Consider the following 17084-nt stretch of genomic DNA (forward strand, 5'->3'; position numbering starts at 1 on the left):
CCAATAGGTATACTTAAATTCCTTTTTTATTTAGTGGGCCTTGTCCTGTTGAGGGTCACTTTTTAATACACCGTAATCTGTAGATAACCAAAGATGTACTTAAATCCACACATCCCCTGGATTTGACTAGATAAAACGTCTCAAGACTAAAGCCCTGATAAATACAAATATAAAAACAAATATAGAGTTTACACCTATAATTCACACGTCATCATCAACATGTGCTCTAAAATTGGCTTTATTTTTATATCAGCTAAACTGATAAATCCATCAATTTTCAACCAACAAAGGAAATGTTTCTCACCGTCACCAAAGTGTTGATGGCTATGCCTTAAATTCGTATTTCTTTCAAGCAAAAGAAGCAATTGCTAAGCATTCCATTATGGGGCAATGACATGTGGCATTTTGTCTCGGCAACAAAACAGCCAATTTCAGCACCCACTATGGCAATATTGCAATGACAATACATGGGTGACCTGTGTGTCGTTTCCCTAATACTTTCAAAGAAATTGATCATCCGGATATATGAGCATTATGACTAAACATTAAACAAGGACTTGTTTCCTTTTCGTGTTTTAATGGCATCTCTATGTACTTTGTTATAATCCATACATCAAGTCTCAGGTGCTTAGGAGATATACTTTTGATCCCACCATGTTGTCTTCCACTATTTCATGAAAAGCAGATGTTGCAGTAAGTGCAAGACAACCATCACAGCCATATGTTTTTATAATTTAAATTAATTTGGTACAGTCATACTGTTAATCTAAAGCAACTTGTTGATTGGCATTTTGCAGACATATTTTTGGAAGGCTCCCAATGCCATTTTCTGTAGTTTTTTGGCAGTTGCAAAGAGCAACATTTTCACAAATTGGAATCTTGCACTGTTCTGGGAATGAAGCCAAGATTTAAATTGGACAATAACCTCTGCTCTGTATATAACTTCTATTCTACAGCTGTGGGGAGAGCGATTTGTTTAATGCAGTTAGCCTAGTAGCATATTAAAGACTGATATATGAGTCACTCCTTGGCAACGTGTGTTTCTTAGATTTATATAGATTGAACAACTGGTTTGCAGTGTATTCGGCCACTGTTGTGCAAACAATAACAATTAACCGATCAGGAAAAAGCCTTGGTTTTTCAGTTTTTCTTGTGCCTGTAATGATTGAAGAGAATCTCAGGATACTTGTAGTGTTTTGGAAGCGGTACATTTTATGACTTCTTCTTTTTTTATTATGACTGTAAAATTTTATAGCTGCTTTTTCATGTTTCTCATACCATGTTTTTTCCAAAAAAATAAACGGTCCTCCTAAAATAGAAATAGAAGCAGATTAAGGTTCAGTCACTTACTGTATAGCAGGAACTTGGTCAAAAGTGCAAAAATATCTATCTATCTGCAAAGTTATTAATCATAAAACACTATGTAGCAGATTTCTTAAAATTCAAACCAGAGAATCCTGGCAGTTTGCTTTTATCATAATTATTAATGCTTTCCAGACTGGTAGTTAAAGGAAAACTATACCCCTCAAACAATGTAGGTCTCTATAAAAAAGTATTGCATAAAACAGCTTCATGTAAATAACTCATTTTCATAATAATACACTTTTTTAAGTAGTATGTGCCCTTGGAAAATCATAAATAGAAAATTGCCATTTTAAAAAATAAGGAAAGCCCCCTGGGATCATATGATTCACAGTGCACACAAACATACCAAACAAACTATACATGTTAGGTCACATGAGCCAATTAACAGACAGAGTTCTGTCTTTTGCTTCCTCACTTCTTCCTGTTAAGGTGGCCATACACGGGCCGATAAAAGCTGCCGACAGACCAAGTCGGCAGCTTATTGGCCCGTGTATGGGGGCCCCCGACGGGCTTCCCCGATCGAGATCTGGCCGAAAGTCGGCCAGATCTCGATCGGATGGGGTTAAAAATCCCGTCGGATCGCGGCCGCATCTGTTCGTTGATGCGGTCCCGCGATCCGACCGCCCGTTTGGCGAACGCTAGGATCCGATCGTTGGGCCCTAGGGCCCACGATCGGATCAGCCCGATATTGCCCACCTCAAGGTGGGCATATCGGAGGGAGATCCGCTCGTTTGGCGACATCGCCAAACGAGCGGATCTATCCGTGTATGGCCACCTTTAGAGTTGTAGTATTTCTGGTCAGGTGATCTCTGAGGCAGCACACAGACCATCACGAAATAGTGGTTCAAGGCAAGAGATGTAAAAGGGCAATATTTACTTAAATATATATTCCAGTTTAATAAGATTCTTTAATATGCCACTTAATTTGATATAAACTATCTGTTGCTCAAGTTTTCATTTTGGGGGTATAGTTTTCCTTTAAGTATTTTATGCAGTTGTCTTATTTATCAAAGCTTTTTGCTTTTTTTTAAAAAAAATGTGGATGTTCATCACTCACCTGTGTAGCCATTAAAGGATTCAGCATCAAAGTGCCTGGAATCTACTGTATTCATTGCCCTTAGACAAGATCAGGCAGGCTTTATCAGGTCTGGTGATGTCAAGATCTGCCCATCCTTGACATATATTTACACAGTTCTGCACCCATTGAATTTACCACATAGTTGATCCATGAAGAAGTTTGACACGCAGAAGTATATTTTCAATATAAATGACTAAAAGGTGATAATTTCCAAAATTTTAACGTGGGCAGAGAGAGCAGATATATTTTGTCACTCAAATTATATATATATATATATATATATATATATATATATATATATATATATATATATTTATTATACAAACATCCAACTTCAAATTTTCTATATAGAAATAAATCTTTATTTGGACTTCCTACTAGTTTAATTATATTTGTCTGAAATGTATCCAACTGCACAAATAATGTCAGTGCATATTTTACAGAATTACAGGTCATTGCATTGCTTAAATTATCTCATTTAGGGTAATATCTACACACACATTAATGTGCACTAAAGGCAAGTGAATTACTGTTGGGATATATTGCCATTAAATAATCACATTTTCAGTCATAAGCTCAGGCTGATGGGATTTGGCTACTGGGAGCAATAAACTTAATTAGCTAATTATTCCTGCTTAGTGCATGGCATCATTATTTCCTTCTATATTGGAACCATAATGTTATTCATAGACTGCAATACTTGCAATATATTTCATAAACCCCAGCCTTTCTGCTTTTTAAAACATTTTAGTAATTATGGAACCAGGCCATGGTTATTTATGCAACCTTTTAACCGGAAGCGAAATTGAGGTCTGTGTGCAGATATTTACTGCTCTGGACAATTATTGTAGGGCTTGACACATAAATATTATTACTTGTTGCTAAGTTGCTAAGGTTAAAACTAAGTAAAGCTTTAAAGCAGACCTGTCACCTCCCACAAATATTCAAAATACCCTATTAAAATGCAAACTGCACTCTGTAAGTGCATCCGTTAGACCACAAAACGCTGCTGTAATTTTGGGGGAGGAATTCACCATATTGATCCTCAACTGGTGAATTTTCGTGTTGATTATGTGCAGCGAGGATTTCTTGAGTTGAATGCCCCACCAGAAAGAAGTTGTGGTTAATGAGGATGTAAACAGCTTATTTTGAGGTATGCTGTGTACACCATTTCACATGTGCTTTCATGAAGTATTTACTTTTTGCTTGGTTATACCCTTTTTCAACTATGTAAAAAAACACTAAATAGCTTGACAACAAAGTTAGAAGAACTAAATTCACCCAACAATATTTATGTAGATCCACACTGAAAATTGATTTGATCGTATGAATCTCCGTTTAGTATGATTTTCGGGCCATGTGGGGAGTGTCCCGACATTTTTCATGCCATGGCGATCGGTCATTCAGACGATCGGACAGGTTAGAAAATTACCGATAATATCTCTGCATGTATTGCTGATCTGACGATATCAGTGGGAGACTGTCACCAGCTTATGTAAGACATAAGTTTTGTATATAATGGTTTTGTATATAATATACAGGAAAGACTTATAGCGGTCAAGACACAGATCAAATCTAACCAGTAATTCTACAAGTACTATACAATGTGGCCTTAGATATTCATTGGTCAATTGCAGTAATCACTTTCATTGCTTGCTTTAGTTTGCTTGAAGAAGATCTTAGATCACACATCATATGTTAGTCTAATTTGCCATGTTTTCTGTCAGGATTGTTTCAGTCTTATCAACCAAATGACATGTTGGCCCTCATACAGACTAATGACCATACTAGTCAATCAGAAAATACCTTATTGTTTGAAATTGTAGGCATGTGTCCTGAGATATTCCCAGTAGTGATTACATCACAGAAAAATATGCCAAATCTGCAAGAATAGCTGACCGAATCCTTTCTGTTGCTATTTTGAGTTGCTATTTTGAGTTGCTTATAGTCATTTGTTTTAAACAGTTGACCTTTAACTTATGATTGGTTGCTATAGGTTACTAGACTAGTAGCAAACTTAGCACATTTTATTACATTACCCTGCAGATTCCTAAGGTCTCTTGATTACTTTTTGGAATCTCTATTATTATTTGTCATGGTTTTCACAGCAAATGATTAGCTGGACCTGGTTTATTTCTAGTAGCCATTTGTGTCTTGTGGCTATGCAATTAGCATTTGTTAATCCTGTTTGTTACCATTTGTAACTATTTTATTGCATATGTGATGTCATCTTCATTTATTTGAATGACTTTTCCATTCTTAGCACAAAGAGAAAGCATGGCGGCTGCAAAAGCTACTGTATTCTGATCTACACTTGATTGCATGATAATAGTTTTGGTGGCAAAATATTATTGAAATATTCATCTTTCTACAAGCCAATCAGTGACTTCATTGGAATGCCAGGCCTGTGTACAATTCTGTAAGGAACTGTTAAACAATCCCAAAGCAGCATATGCAAAAGTACTTATGTACTGAAACCCTAAACCATGTTCCACTACATACATACAGTAATTAGTGGTAAAAAGAGTTTTTTAAATCTGTTGTATTTTTATATATCCATTGGTCTACTGAAATTGTTGATGCTCTGGAGCATAACTTTGCTTTTGTATATATAATAAAAAAAAATCTGATAGTTTTGAAGAAAGTAATAATTACAATGGCTTTAGCTAAGTATGGTTTGAGTGTTTTTAAGAAACAGAATGTCAGCAAGCCAGTAGATGGTAATCTGCTGCTAAGTGTAGAGTGTGATTGGATGGCATTGCATTAAAATAGCCCATGTAAATATGCTTTACTGATACAGCTAAGACAGCAATCCATTAATCACAATAAAGGCAGCTGGAAGCAGAGACTTGTGGAAACGTATGTTCCATTTACAGAATGTTTCAGTCATAACCACTTCACTGGTATTATGTTGTAGTTACATTGGAAGACCATCATTTCTCTGACTCTTGTCCCTGCATCTCATCGGAAATTAGATCTTGTGTCTCATGCGAGCTATTTCCTACAAAAAGATTTAAGATAAATAAACAAACATTACTTTAAGAACAGAGAGAAAAGCAAATTAAGGCACCAAGATTACCCATCTGGAAAAAGCATCTCTCTGTGGGCTTTAAGGCAATCATAAAAGTCAAGGGGAAATATATATATATGTATATATAATATGTGTGCATATCTAAACAGATGCTTTAAACTGCAATCTTTTTCGTTGTCTCCCTGTTTTTTTCCAACAAATTCATTCCATGTCAATCTGTACAGTAGCTCAATCATACAAATGCAGAATGAGTTTAGATTCTCATCTTTTAATTAAAAAGAGTATTGTTCCTATTGTCCCACTTTCACATGGATTCCCATCAAAGCAGTAAAACGTAGCATTCACCGTTAATTTAATGTGTCGTGCCATTCAATCAGCCAGCTTGTTTAAATGACAAAAATAAATATGGTGAAACTGCTTATTTTTAATTAATGTTCTGATGTGATTTTGATATGTCACAAATGCACAAAGTTTCAGGCAAAATGTCCAAATGTCATAAAATGAGGCAGATTATTATTTTTTTTTCATTGTGTTCCTGGCTAAGTAGCAATCAAAACAATTCACTGAGCATCAGTTAGTCAATGGAAAGTTTAATTGCATTATTAAAACCCTTTTAGTGGGATAAATGTTTTTATTTTTATATATACATAGTTGATTTTAGTTTCATAAGGGTGTGTCACTTACTTGCTTTGTGAAGCATAATTTTTTATGATTAACCTGTATTAAACGTCCAGTTCAGTTGTAGACTAATGGCATACATGGCATTTGACTATCACTATGATCTCAAGGAGATGTCTGTTATAGGCAGACCATTTTACATACTTTTCTATGGGAATAGTTTTTTAAGGCTCCTGGCACACATAGTGGCAAAACAACTGTTAGCCAGAATCAGTGGCAGTTAGCACTTGTGGTGGAGAAAACTGGTGGGCCACAAGCCTAAAATGTCTACTTTATGTTTTGTATTTTTAAAAGGACCTTGTTATCAGCATCCATGTGAAGTACACCTTTCCCATTTGTTTTGACTGCATTTTTTTCTAAATTACAAGGACTGGCAAATATTTAACAGTAGATATTGATTATTTATATTTCCAAAGCAGAGAACTTTTGCAAAAACATTGCAGTTATTTTCAGTAAGTGCTTTTTGCATCTGTTTTCCACAGTTTCAATTACACAACCAATTGTCTAGGTAATGGATAGCTAGCTTTATTTATGGTAATTACATTTATACTGAACTATCAGATTACTGTTATCTTGGTTGTAAACATGCTATCACATTTACCCTTTATTCCACATTCACCTGCCAGCCATCGAAAGCCAAGCTAAAAAAAAAAAAAAAAATTCACGTTACAATATTAGAAATGGTTCCCCTTCCTAAATCAGCCCTTTGATCATGCAGTGCTTTATGGGATGGGTGTGCAGAGGTAATATGATATTGCAGTATCTGACGGTAGGTTATTGCATAGCCTCTGCACCCTCACTATTGTATTGCTTTGAATGAGAATTTTGCTCCTCAAGTCCTGCTATCTGTGTAAGGTACTATTTAGCACAGTATTTTTAAAGAGATACAAAAGCACTATAGTCTGTTTTTTTTTTTTTTTTTTTTAATATCTTGTTTTTATTTTGTGTCATGAAACAGTCCGGTGGCCCTTTCATTCTGAGAACATGTGTCACTCTTATTCTATCTAGAGACAAACAAGCACCAGTAAGGGCCCATCGTTCACATACACTATACTTTTTATCACGAATATTTATGCAGAAGTGAAGACAGAAGACTGCAACAACAAATCAATTTTTGCTTTATTAGATGATATTTTGTGTTTTTTAAACAGGACCCTGTTTATAAGCTGTTGAATTCTGTCTGCAAAATATTTTATTGTTTTTTGTGAAGCAGGAATGGTTTGTTTGTAAAGCATCAGTAAGTTTTTGTGGAAACTGAAATAATTTTCTGTGTTTGAACAGAACTTTCATCAAAAGTTTCTTGCAATGCATGGCTATGACCTTCACAAAATGATCAGATTTACTAAAAAGATTTTTCAGACTTCTTTTGGAATTGAGATTCCGAAAAGAAGATTTTGAGATTTTGCCACGTTGCAGGTGAAGAAAAAAACGTTGAAGTTTTAAGCAATTTATTGGCTGAAAAGGATGTTAGAAAATGAAACTTTTTTAAATCAAAATTGGAGTTTGTGTGCCAGCTCTGTAATCCAGGTTTAGATTCTGAACTGTTACAGTTGGCTACATTAGTTGATACATTTCTCGGAAGCATCTGTGGAATATTAGCAATTCTATCAATTACAATAGTTGCCTTTAATAAAACTCAGGGATTCTGCTCAGCACGGATGAAGATAAGAAATGTATCAACTAAATGTATCAATTTAAAACAGTTTACAGTGACCCCCTTCCAGAACTGCTTTAGAAAGACATAAGAAAATGAAAAATGAAACTTTAAAGTCCAATATTAGAAAAGCAGTCTGAGAACCTAGAAGATACTGCACAAACTCCTTTTTCCAGATCTGGCCATGTATGGAAAGAGATACCAACAGCGTCGGCAGGGGGTGGGAGAGAGGGACTGAGAGGTCCCTTTGGGGGGAAGCTCTGACGTGGCAGCCCCGGTGGGCCCTGACCCCCCCAGTCTGACCCTGGATATTAACATATTGCATTATCTGTCAAAACAGGTTGTCCAGGCTATCCAGATTTTCTCACTAGGGACCCAGTATAAATCCTTAGACATCATCTTATGCTTCATTTTTTGTTTGTACTTAAGTTCAGTATTCTGCATATAGAACTCTTTTGCTTTTTTTTTTTTGTTGTAACTCGGATCTGCAGTTTCTTTGTGCTTGACAGACAATTTATTAGAAACAGAAAAGGCATTAGAAATAAGAATAAATCATTGGATACCCTAGAGCAGAGTTGGTTGTTAGATACTGAAATTGGTAATACTAGAACTCAATTACTGTCAGATAGTCACTTCACATACTGGAGTTAACAATTTGTTTTTATCTAAAATAACACAATCAAACATATAGACCAACTGGAGGAGCATATTGTTAGGTTTAGCATATTTTGATATCTGCGTAGCAAGAGAAAAAAACCTCCATTCTGTATAACATTAACAATTGTCACTGATGACACTTTAGTATTTATTATATAATATATATATATTGTCCCATTTACTGAAGTAAATTGACTCCTACTTTAATGGTGCAGGGTATGACAGGGTATGTTCATTATATCACCATGCCGCCTTTGGCTGCATGGGCTGTGCACATGTGCAATAAAGTAAAATAATAGGTTTTACTGTACTTTGCATAGTCCTAGACAGCTGAAGGGACCACTGAGAAGAGATGGAATGTGGCAGCATGGCACAAGTAAGAAAAAAAAATCATGATTTAATCAGATCGGGGACAAATATGAAAAAAATAGATCAAAAATACAAATTGTATGAGTTTTTTTCTGAAAACCCCCCAAATTATTCAGACTTTTAGGGCTAACTCCAGCACAGACCACATTAACTTCCAAATAGGACATCTCCCATTGACTTATATACAACCTCGGTAGGTCTGAGATGCCAGATTTTCAGATCCAGACTTTTTCCTTCCTTGGTGTATAATAAATCTCCAAACATTTGAGTTTTTTTCCACTAAAAATTCAGATTTTATAGTCAAAAAGACTTTAATAAATAACCCCCTAAATATGTATTACATTGCAAACTTGTCATCAAAGCATGAATGGCCTGTGCTGAAAAAAGGGAAAAGAATAGGTAATAATTGTAACATTTGATGGTTATAAAAATAAAACAGAATAAAACAGAATTAGATAATGTGCTAATAAAATCTACAAAGAATTTACTTTCCTTAAAGGGGACAGCTTTTGGCTCCAAAATGATGCTTGTGGTTAAACATGGTTGAAGAGTCTACCCCAATAAAACCGGTAAGATCACAGGGCATTTTAACTCTCTATATATATATTATATAACTTTTTTTATTGATTGAAAAAAATATCTTAAGACATTACTTCTATTTGGCATGGTCACAGCATTATTTTGAAGTTAAAATTAAATAGTGCCTGCTTTCTGCCAGAAATCAGTTTGTAGGTCCCCAGCTCATCAACCTGTTTCTAAATTATAAGCTATTAATTATATGCTGATAAAGATGCAGATGATATGGCAGCATTGCCCTCACTTCAGGTGGAAGCTTTTCAAATTAGATGGACCATTGAAACCACCTGCTCGATTGAATGCTAAGGGCCTTGTGTCCCTCATCTGAACATTTCAGTGTTAACATTGTTACCAATTTTCTTCATTTCTCCAGGGCAAATACTAATTAATGAATACAGTTCGCAGCTTATTAGCCGTAGTTTCTTCAGTAATTACATTCGCATGCTAACTGTTCAGAAGAGGATTTCTTACCCTGTTCATTTTTTTCTTCACTGGGAGCCTAATTTGTTTTCTGAATTGTACCGACCCTTGAGATAGTAGCTAGTGTATTCTATTTTTCTACCGTCGTAACTTCTTCTAGGTTATAAGTGACTTTAATTTTAAAAATGCTTTATTGCAATGTGTTTGTTTGCATTAAACAAATCACTAATGGGCACAAATGAAACATTAATGATTTCTTATAGAGTTTTAGCATGCCTGTTTATATCTGTACAGTGGACTGAATTAAATATTATGGTTTACAGCACTAATAATTAACATGGCTCTAAAAGCTGCCTGGGGATTATTTCTTGCATTACCTTAATGTCTTGGAAATTTGTACATCATTTTTACTTTATTAGACAGCAGACAGCTATACCAGCTCAAAAAGGCATTGGTCCCTTCTTTCGAAGGGAATCTTTACGATATATATATAGGGACCAATGCCTTCTTGAGCTGGTATAGCTGTCTGCTGTCTAATTAATAAATTAAAAATGATGTACAAATTTCCAAGACATTAAGTTAATGCAAAATTATATACTGTGTGTATATATATATATATATATATATATATATGTATGTATGTATGTGTATATATATATATATATATACATATACATATACATATACATATACATATACATATACATATACATATACATATACATATACATATACATATACATATATATATATATATATATATATATACATACAGTATATAATTTTGATTTTATAAGAATGGGATGCTTCTGGGCATCTGCTTTAAGAGAAAAGTGTTTTATACAAGAGAAGTGTAATTAATATTACGCAGCTTCTTGGTGTTACTAATAACTGTTTCCATGGGTCTTTAGATGATTGAGCATCCCAATATGAGTTCGAGAGATGTTTTGGAGTGATTGATGTGATATTTTTTTGTCCTGTCAGTGTTGCACCTGAAATGAGCGATAAACATCGACCACTTTATTCTTGGTCTCTGTCCCTTGTCACCACTTTACTTTGCCCCTGCATTTCACCTGCCCCTAAAAACCACTTGAAGCAGTAATCATTTTCCAGTAAAATAGGCAATGTCTTGAAGGTATCTCCCTTGTACCACCCACCTTTGTCTTCCTTGCCATGGTGCCTCTTTTTGGTTGCATAGACAACTTCTAGAGGGTCCCTCTCCCCCCCCCCAGTTATTTTGCCACTCTTACTTCCCTTTTCTATTGAGTGCTATAGTCTGGGTATAGAAGCAATTGTGGTACAAGTTGAAAAGCTCAGTGCTCAGCTAAGCAATATTATTAGTCAAGGTCCATCAGTGGTATATGACCATGCCTTCAGTGAAAAGCATTTTTTCAGGGAAGTATTGGCTACTGTGTTCAGAAGTTAATGTCGCAGATGCCATTTATTTACCCTTTGCCTTAGGATACCCTGACATTTTTAGAATTTGTTTTGCCCTTGCCTAACTACAGTATACATAAATATTGTGCAAGAAATAGAGTAGAAAGGGAAAACTGGGATCTAACTAGGTTAAAACTAATGGTTATATTTTACATTGCTATGAAATATTATAGTTGGTCATTGTATTGCTACTATTTAATTGATATTATTTATTATTTTTAAATAATACTATATTACTTATTATGTCATAGATACTTTATTAAAGTTAATAGTGCTGAAGATCTAAATAACATAATCTAACCTCCACAAGGACATACATTTTCTGAGATAAAGAAAGCTTTAGAGTGCTTATCAGAGCTCAGTAAATAACAGTGGGGGTTTTGAGAGATAAGAATTAATTTGCATGGAAATGACATTCCTTATTATATAGCAGATGTCATCCAAAGTGTGTAATATAAATATATATATATATATATATATATATATATATATATATATATATATATATATATATATATATATATATATATATATATATATATATATATATATATATATATATATAGCAGTATGAACCATTAGGATTACACAGTTCCTATATAAAAAACAAACAAAAACATTAATTTGGAAAAACAAAGAACACATGCAGAATGTTAGTACTTATCACATGCAGACTGTAGATAACTTAAAACCTAATTCACATGTGAATATCCCATTCTACCTAGCTTTATTATTAGCATAAAATGTATGTGAAAATGTTCTGTCATTTTTATTCGGGTGGTGCAGTCTTGATAGTTTAGCATTTTTGAAACTGTGTTCAATTTTGGTTCTGGATAAGACCCTTCTGCCTTATTTTTGGACCCAGTGCCTGGGCAACAATCCTCAACCTGCTATGCAATATCTAGTTAATCCTATATGCCTCACTTGGATCTTTGGTTATCCCCAAGGAACTGCATTAACTACTTTGTTTATTTGTATTATGCTATGAATAAACCAACAACAGCAGCTTGACTTTAACGATTTTCCATAACTTGCTGCATCTACAGTTATCGCTTGCTTTCATTCTATTTGCTTTTACTATTTTTTGTTAGGCTGGTTTCCTTTCAGTTTTTTTTACTCCCAATTTGGGTTTCTATGGTAATTAATTGGATTCCTGTTTTTTGTGCCATATTTGCACCGGGGGAGGGTTCTTAAGAGTTTGCACTGCTTACACTATTGTTCTTTTTTTTTTTTCCCCAGAGGAAGATCACTTCACTTTATATACAACTAAGTGAACCAAAAACAATTAGACAAAATTCTTTATTTAGATATATATAGTTAATAATAAATAATGAAAATGAAATGAAATGATAAATAATTGTCAGTATATAAACCCCTTACAGAAGGTGTGCAAAAAGACATAAGAACCCTTCCTAAAACAAATATAGTGTGTGTGTGTGTGTGTGTGTATATATATATATATGTATATGTATGTATATATATATATATATATATGTATATATATATGTATGTATGTGTATATATATATATATATATATATATGTGTGTGTGTGTGATCTAAAATCATTTTAGAATATTACAGGAAAGTTCCCATTCCATTCGTGATTTCAACCACCCTCATTCTTCTTCATATTCAATTTATAAGATCCACAGGCTAGTAATGGGCGTAACTAGATATTACTGGGCCCCAAAGCAAATAATTTTTCAGGGCCCCAAAATTTTAAAGGTTGACTTGTTTCTCCAATATTTATTGAAATTGTATATGAATTAGGGCCTCATGGGGCCCCTATACCTCCTGGGCCCCCCTGCAGCTGCAGGGTCTGCTTCCTCTATAGTTACGCCCCTGGGCGAATCTGACCCGTTTTGCTTCGCAAAAATTGTGAAAATTTGCCAAAATGCATTGAAGTCTATAGGCGCCAATGATATGTTGATGTACAACAAAGTTTTGACACGTGACAATTTTTTTCGCCCATTACAGTCTATGGGTGCAATTTTTGCGGGCAAAAAAGTTCTCATCACTACCACTATTTTTTATTTTTTGGCTAATAAAGACATATTTAGGCCAAACTGAACTTTTACCTTTGTAACCATGGGTGAACGATGATTTAAAAAGTGTACACCAGCATGTCTAGTGTATGCTCAATTAGGATTTGCATTGTAAATACTACCTAATCAACAATATTATGCTGAGCAATTTTAATATTCTTATTTATACATTTTCCTATTTATGAATACAATTACATTTCCCAGAATTGTCCAGATTCATTTCAGTGAGAAAAAGTTATCTCATGGTTTATCACACGAAAAGTCATGGACGAGATTCATCTTGAGGAGGAAAAACTTTTCTCCAAATTCCGTTCCAGTTTTTTTCCAAATAGACTTCAATAGAGTTTTCAAGTGATACACAGTGAAATATGTGTTTCTGAATTTAATTGCTTCTAAAATTGAATCTTGTCCATGACTTTTCATGTGATAAAACTTTTTTTCATTGGATTGAATCTGGCCAATTATGTCTTCTCAAAATACTGTCTTTTGCACTGTTGTTTATAAAACTCTCTAGTATTAGTACTTCATTTAGAAACTCTAATCAAGAAAAATGTGCTACATTTATATGATTATTACTATTGTTCAAAGTGTCCATACATACATTTTATTTCCAGGGTTCCTCATTAAAGGTATTATGAATGTGGTCGCACATCACTTGATAACTAGTATGTCCTAGCTCTGGCTATTATAATTTTAAGACATTTGTCCTCTTAACAGTATTTATTTATAGCAGGTGTTTTTGTTGCCTTATAGAGTATTTTATCTAATGACCACATGTATGCTGCTTAAGCACCAATTCAGAATCCAGATGTCTGTTGTCAGTCAACTAATTATTTGCATCATAATTTTAATTATTTCTGCTTTCTGTACCAAGTTTAATTGCTTTCATGGCATTGCTTCAGGATGTAGCATTTTGTCTTTGTAAATTATTTTTATTTATGTTTTCCTAGAACAATAAACACCAGGCAGGCTGAACCCAGCTAGGTATCATCCAACTAATTTATTTATAAATACCAGTGTGTTTAGCAGCATATTGCCATGGTTTCATAAACAAGAAGAAAAACAACACATCGGAACACACTACAATAGTTATTCTTGTTTAGTCTTAGGGATGTATGAATATCAGTAGATGCTCCATCTTCCACGTCAGCTGTTGGGATTTATAAAGCTCAAATGGTCTCATACCTTGCAGGTTTTCAGGAACTACTTCATAAAATGGAACTCTCCATCAGAACATGAGGCCTTTGTTGATCTGTAGTGTAGGCAACCACAAAATACATTTTTTGGATCCCTCAGATGAATTGAGAGGCCACAGCAGAGCACATAATAAAAGTATATATATATCATATATCATATATATGTCAAAACAGCAGTAATTATAGCTTTAAATTGTAGCTAAAAAAAGTCTTATTTTATTTCAATATTCCCTTCAAAAAAAATTCTTCATAGGTGATGGTATAGGCACTCATAGCAATGTCCTGACTGTAATAAGCTGACTCTTATTGGTTCTTTTGCTGTAGCCAAAGGTAACTGCCTAACAGTCCATTAAGGGGTATTCTTTGTTGAACTATGTCAGTATCACTTTAAGACTAACTAACTATTACAGTATAGTAGACAATATCACCCTAAATTGCAGATGTGTTCATTTTGGGCCAGTACTGTAGTTCCCAATGCAATATGGTTCCCATTAGCATGACTAGGACTTATTTCCAACTATGATTTGACACTGGAAAAGTTGTCTAGCCTTTATGAGTGACATAAGCTAAAGAAATGAACAGAGCCTATATTTAATTTTGTTTTCTCCAAGCAGAAATTGCTGTTATATGAGTCCGAATGTCTGAGCGAGATCTGACATTTATATACAATAACATATTTTGCTGCAAAGGAATAGCAAATTAGTTTTCTCATGTGAGAAAATGTGCTGCCTTTGCTGTTTTGGATTAGAATTTTCACATGCAACATACATCTTGTATGAATGTATGAATATAAATGTTCTTTTTTTGTTTATTTTCTTACCAGATCATTATGAGCTGCAGTCTATCAAACTTCACATTTACACAGCCAAACAATCTCCCTTTTTCTTATTTTTCAGTTTGGGAATAATAACTACATGAATATGACTGAAGCCAATAATGCATTTCTCACTGCAAATGAGGTAGGTTTGCTCTTATTTCTCTTTATATACATCTGTTTGCTTAGATAATTTAGCAGACAAAGAGAAGAGGATAAAAAAGATTGACGCTCTGCATCTGAATGTGTTTCATGGAGCACAAAATAAAGACTTTAATGAGAAAGAAAATAACCTGACAGTACTACATTACCACTCAATTTAGCTGGCCATAAGGTGGTTGCATATGTAGCATGCCAATGGAGTAAGAACTTGCCTAATGGGAAATCAAGCGCTGTTCCTACAAGGGCACATATTTGACAATTAGAAGCACACATGGTCTGGAATCAAGTCTTAGGAAATGCAAGTACAACTATTAACACAATGTGAATGGATTGCTACTATTTTTAAAGCATATATATGCTGTCCTACATCATGCCTTTTATATTGCCAGGCAGAACAGGTATAATTTTTAGACAATAATATAAAAATGAATCTTAAACCCAGTGTTTCCCCTGTCCAGCGATCTAATAAGGCTCTCTTCAACCTCCAATCAACATATTTCCAATGAGGATTGCTGTACACCATGAATAACCTAGGTTAATGAGTGGGGAAAAAACAGAGAAAAAAGATATTGTGTACTATCTCAAATACCATTCACACCCATTGTGTTCAAAAGGAGCTGTCAGTGTGCCCCATATGATAGATTTGGAAAGTGAAGTTAATATTCTTACATCACACGTGCAGCAAACAACAAACGAGGGATTAGGTTAATTTCAATACCCACACTGGAATAATGCAATGGTTCTAGTTGTTGATTATACTCACAAAAGCACAAATGATTAATACGTTAACCAGAATACAAGTACTCGATCACCACTTCCATCTTTTTAAATCCTTATGTGGGCAATAAAAAGTGACATGTGCATGAGTGTTTGAACAATGTTTAATATATAGTTAAAATTACACTCACAAGCATTTGCGATAAAAAGTCATATAAAATCAAAGGCAGTCCCTGGAATCATGCTGTATTTCTCTCTTGGGGTCTCAAAGGTTTCCTTGCGCGTGCGTCCGCTATTGAATCTTGCGCTTCCACACTCCTCTGCTCACCACTGACGTGTTTCGCCAAAAGGCTTCCTCCAAGAGTCACTCTTTAAAGTCCCACATAGCTGAAGATCAAAACTTTATTTGTCCTGAACAACTTTGTCTCTTATAACATTGTCAGTGCAACTAAGTTGCAAATACCGATTGTAACCAATTACTATTGAAATAAAACAATGCAGAAACATTAACATCAAGGTTAAAATCAACATTCAAACCATGAGGGGATAATGATTTTAATTTATGTATCCTCCAACTTTCTCTAGATAGTGTACCATTAACCAAATCCGCTCCCCTGCTTTTAACCCTCTCATTCCTAGCCATCGAAGGCCTACTGGACTTTTATTATGTTGCTCTTAAAAATAATTTTTAGACAAGCTATGCAGTTGCCTGATAGCTGTATTGTGGGGTGTCAGTAGGGACCATACATAAAAAGTGATCAACCCCCAAGTTTTACTATAGGTGTTTATGTTTCATGTTCTTTGTCTCCATATAGACTACAAGCATATCCTCTCTAAGCACTGAATGGCTCAAAGTACTGGTTCAAAGTACCGGTTCAAAGTAC

At 34.5% G+C, this 17084-nt stretch overlaps 1 protein-coding gene across 1 annotated transcript in view; it reads left to right on the top strand.

Moving 5' to 3' along the window:
• The window catches only part of tox3.L (TOX high mobility group box family member 3 L homeolog), an 80513-nt gene that overhangs the window by 36324 nt on the left and 27105 nt on the right, over positions 1 to 17084 (top strand). Inside the window, exon 2 of the mRNA XM_018257839.2 lies at positions 15404 to 15466. Coding sequence (XP_018113328.1) covers positions 15404 to 15466 — 63 coding nt within the window. The remainder of the gene's footprint in view (positions 1 to 15403; positions 15467 to 17084) is intronic.

This window comes from Xenopus laevis, chromosome 4L (genome assembly GCF_017654675.1).
Source record: "Xenopus laevis strain J_2021 chromosome 4L, Xenopus_laevis_v10.1, whole genome shotgun sequence".
Classification (NCBI taxonomy): Eukaryota; Metazoa; Chordata; class Amphibia; order Anura; family Pipidae; genus Xenopus; species Xenopus laevis.